Source organism: Mandrillus leucophaeus, unplaced genomic scaffold (assembly GCF_000951045.1).
Source record: "Mandrillus leucophaeus isolate KB7577 unplaced genomic scaffold, Mleu.le_1.0 Scaffold12, whole genome shotgun sequence".
NCBI lineage: Eukaryota > Metazoa > Chordata > Mammalia > Primates > Cercopithecidae > Mandrillus > Mandrillus leucophaeus.
Genome location: NW_012100320.1, coordinates 1,452,061 through 1,456,455, shown reverse-complemented (window position 1 = coordinate 1,456,455; position 4,395 = coordinate 1,452,061). Strand labels below are relative to the sequence as shown.

The 4,395-nt window shown below is 54.1% G+C and overlaps 1 protein-coding gene across 1 annotated transcript in view; it reads right to left on the bottom strand.

Annotated features, from left to right (window-relative positions):
* LOC105531330 (F-box and leucine-rich protein 22-like) overlaps positions 1-3,418 on the bottom strand; it is a 4,500-nt gene extending 1,082 nt beyond the window's left edge. Inside the window, exons 1-2 of the mRNA XM_011969242.1 lie at positions 3,033-3,418; positions 2-80 (exon numbers count right to left, since the gene is read on the bottom strand). Of these exons, the coding sequence (XP_011824632.1) occupies positions 2-80; positions 3,033-3,385 (432 nt within the window). The 5' untranslated portion in view covers positions 3,386-3,418. The remainder of the gene's footprint in view (position 1; positions 81-3,032) is intronic.
* Between the last annotated feature and the right edge of the window lie 977 nt (positions 3,419-4,395).

Genomic DNA, 4,395 nt, shown 5'->3' with positions numbered 1-4,395 from the left:
AGCAGCGCAGCAGGCGGGCCAGGCAGTCGTCGGTGACGTGGCCGCAGCCCGACAGCGTGACAGACGCCAGGTTGGGGCACCTGTGAGGAGAGTGCGGTGACCTGGGGCTCACTGGCTTGTTAAAGCCACCCAACCGCCCCGGGGACTGGGTGGACTCATTTACCAAGGAGGACTCGGGCCCTGCGAGGTGAAGACACTTGGCTGCGATGACACGGCAGGGTTCCACGTCGACTTTCTGGCCGACCCATTTTCCCTGTTCTTTCTGCCCCTGCACCCCACCGTACCTTCATTTGCGTGGGTTCTTGGCTCGTAGCCTCGGGAGCCCTAGTGGGAAGCCCTGACCCCGGCCCAGCAGAGTTCTGGGGCGGCTGTGGACAGAGGGAATGCCGGTTCTGGGAGCCACAGCCCTTGTCTCTTTGTTTCACTCTGGATGTGCTGCCTCGCAGGGGAGCGGTGCGTGGCGACTGACTGCTCCAGTCTAGCTTCAAGCCTGAGGCCCCTGAATGTCCCGGCGGGACGTGAATGGGAAGAGGGATTTGTTTCCTTGGAGGTGGCTTAGTGACAGGCCCATCCCAACCCTCGAGGCGGTGGGGGCACGCGTCAGCATTGAGTCCGGGTTCAGCTTAGTTGATTAGAGCTGTTTCTGCATCCCCTGGGCCACCAGCCTGGAAAAGGGCAGGGATTGGAGGCAGCTAGACGCAGGCCCTGAGCAGGTACAATCAGGGACACCCACCCAGGTGGCTTGCCCAGAAAGCTTGGGGGAACTCTCTGCTGCAGCCTCACCAGCCCCTCCCAACAAAAAAAAAGATCTTGAGCCAAGTTAGACTTGGCTTATCGCCGTGTCAGTCACTCAGAGAGCCTTCGTTTGCTCTGCATGGGGGAATAATGTCTACCACTGGGGTTGGGAGGAGCCTGCAACGGGGCCTTCCACAGGCAGTCATAACCCGCTTTCCCTGGAAACAAACGGGACCAGCCTGCTTCCAGTCCAGAAGGACCGACTAATGGGCCGGGGCCTTGGCTCCGCGCAGCCAGAGGGAGCTAGAGTCTGGAGTGGGGAAGCGTTTCCCTTTCCCGTCAGCACCCCCTGCAGCTCCGTGACTGCCCCTGGCTGGGCCAGCTCAGCTCCTTTGTGCCTGGGGTGGGAAGTAAGGCACTAAAATATGCTGGGCGCAGCTAGGTGTCACACCGAGCCCAGGCCTCCTTCAGGTTCATGCGCCTTCGTTAGTCACCCCGTCAACCTCTGCACCCCTAGTTTTGTAAGTGAAGAAACTGGCCCAGGGAGCTCAAGTGACTGGCTGGTGACTTACTTGCTGTCAAACCCAGGACAGATGTCTGAACCTTGCTGAGCGCCACTTTCTCATTTGTCAAGTGGGAGGAATTGTTACCTTCAAGGTGGTTATAAGGATTAGCTGTTTAAGCCTCAAAGGTGTTGGGTGATCTTTTCCTCTAAGAATCTTTGGAATAATTCTGATACGGGGAAAAAACAAAGAGCGGACTGTCTCCCTGCCCAGCCATCCTCAGCCATTCCTCCCGACCTGAGCCGAGTGCCAGAAGAACCAGATTCGGTAGACGTTCATCCGTACCTACTATGTGCCAGGTGCCACTGTGTCATTCTCTTATCGGATAAGAAAAATTTAGCACATTTTACAGAAGGAGAAATGAGGTTGCAAGAGTTTAAATATTTGAGCTGGGATCACATGGTTGGACGAACTGGGTGACCCAGCAGAGCCCTGACAGCAAAGCCTTTTGCTTTTTATGTGACAGCAGGGCCCCTTGCTTGATCAGTACAGTGGCCTGGGAGGTCCACTTCACACCTGCAGGTTTGGAGCATTAAGCTCGGTTCTCTTACAGTAAGAATGGAACAATTTCAGGACATGTTCTGCCATTCGCACCCTGCTCCACCGCCGCCCCCGCCGCCCCGCCCCTCGCCATATCACTCTCTAGTCTGATTCTTGGGCCTTGTTAAGCCCATGAAAATGGCCTTGTCCAGTCAGAGCCCAGCCCCAAGTCCATCTTCTGTTTTCTCCCAGCTCAAAAGAAAGGTGGGGTCACGACGCTGTTTCCTTCCACTCCTGTAGTGCTGCCAGCAAATAGCAACTATGAACTTGGGTGGCAGTAAACTGGCTGAGCCTAGTTTTCCATGAGCAGCAGGCCCAGTTTGCTAAGTGATCAAGGGGGTGTTATTCCTCAAAGGCAGCACAGGACTGGCAGAGGCTCAGTGAGAGGCTGGTTGAGTAGCTCCGTGTTCTTGCCTGGGTCACTATACCCATGAGGCTGGGGCCGTGGAGGGAGCCTGGCCTAGTGGTTCAGCGTCTATGTCTGTGTCTGGGGTGGGGTTAGCAGATAAACACAAGATGTACTTGGGATGTACTTATACTAAAATATTATTCACTGTTTATCTGAAATTCCTATTTAACTGGGCAGCCTATATATTTGCTAAAACCTGGCAACCCTAGACTGTGGGCAAATCACACCACCTCGTGGAGCATCAGTTTGCTAATTTGAGAAATTAGGCTAAGTCACCCTCCTTAGGAGTACTGTGTAACTCAGTCATTCATCTACTCCTGGAGTCTGGTTTGGCTTAGCTGACCCCAGCACCCTGGCTCCCCCACCTCTCCCCTCCGCATCGTTTCCCAGGCCTCGGGGGCTGCTTGCTAGGCCTAAGGGAGGGGTGAGCTGATTGCTGCATCTGGAAGCCTTTTCCCAGAGCCTGACCTTGAAAATCCAGGCCCAGCTGGACCCACCCAGCACTTAATGACTACCAGTATGGAGGCCCCACTTCTTGGTGTTTGCATGAAGCAGCTCCAGGACCTGTAAGGCTAAGAGGAGGATTAGCAATTGTCTCCCTCTTGATTTTATCATCTCCTGGGGACCATGCTTTGGGCAGGTCTGGATGTCTGCCTTGGGCCTGCCTAGTCTGAGGCACCCCAAAGGTGGAGCCATCTTGGTCTTGTAATTTGCTCTTCCCTGCCCCCCAAGAGGGAAGCCAGAGCTAGCGGGGCCAGCACTGCCCAGGAGGCAAGGTGGCCTACCTGTCGCACACCTGGAGGAGGAAATCATTGACCAGGCTCTCGTGCCGGCTGCAGATGCTTCTCTGGAAGGCACTCTTGAGCCAGTCCTCGATGCTGCACACCTGCACGCGGCTGGAGTGCCAACAGATGGAGAGGCTGCGGAGGGCCGGGCCCAGGAGGAAGTTGTCCTTCTGGAGTTCAGTGAGGGAACGGAAGTGCAGCAGGGACCACAGTGCGGGGTCCTCAAACACGTCGTGGAGCTGGGAGCAGGTCCTGGCGAGGCTCTTCCTGCTGTCCTTGTCTAGGAAGGAGAAGAGGTGCAGCAGGCACTCCCGGTTGAGCTGGGTTATGTGCATGGTGAGCAGTGGCCACATGTGAGTGCAGCTGCAGCCAGGGGACGGGCTGACCTGCCTGCTCTCCTCCTCCCCGGCTCTGGGCCGGTGGACATATATGGTTGAGGAATGGTGTTTATTTTTGGCTAACAACTGGTGCTGCAGCTCTGCGGAGGGGTGAGGGAAGAAAAGCCAGGACCCAGACATACGTGCGGCAGTCTGTGGTTCGGCTTCTGTTCAGAGGGATTGGAGGTCCTGGCAGAAAAGGAGCCTATTGAAGTTACTTTCCTTAAAAGGGATTTTTTTTCCCTTTAGCTGACAATGGTGTTTAGCGGCAAGCACTTTTGGCTTTTCCCAAGGCGTTTTCATTGGCGGTGGCAGTGGCGGTGGCCCGGCCAGCTCCGGCTGGCTTTGCAGTCTCTACTCACGGGGAAGGAGTCTAACTGTAAATGTTAACTGTGTTGATTTTCTAGTACATCAGTGTGGAATCTTTTGCTCCACCCTTACTAGGAAGAAACCTGTGTGTGAAGAGCTAAGAGTGACAGCTGTGAGTTGTGAGCAGAGTACATGGCTGCTGCCTCATTCCTGTGGTTTTGGGCCATACAGTAATTGTCTCCAGGCGAGGCTGATTGGCCTTCAAGTCCTGCTGCCTGCCACTAGGCAGGGGGATTTTCCTGACCTCCCCAACAGCTAGATTTTTACCCTGAGTTGTTTCATAAAAGATTTTACTGAAGTAGCTTCTTTCCAAAGTTGTGTGTCTGTGTTTTATTGGTGTTTTGTGGTTGATTGTGTAGTTTTGGTCAAGCAGTACTGAGTGTGTGTTTTAAATTTAAGTTTACTTGGCTTTACATTTTCTCACTGGTAAGGCCTTCTACTATGTGTGTATAACCTGTATTTCCCAAAATGTCAGGATAGATGAGGTAGCTCTTAATGTGAAACTGCTTGAAACAATTTTAGTATTTTAGTCCATCTTTGCCTTTAAGTTGACCACACACCATCCGCTCTGAGTGCCCTCTGTTCCCTGTTGGAGAAGCCAGTGGGGCCACCCCTGC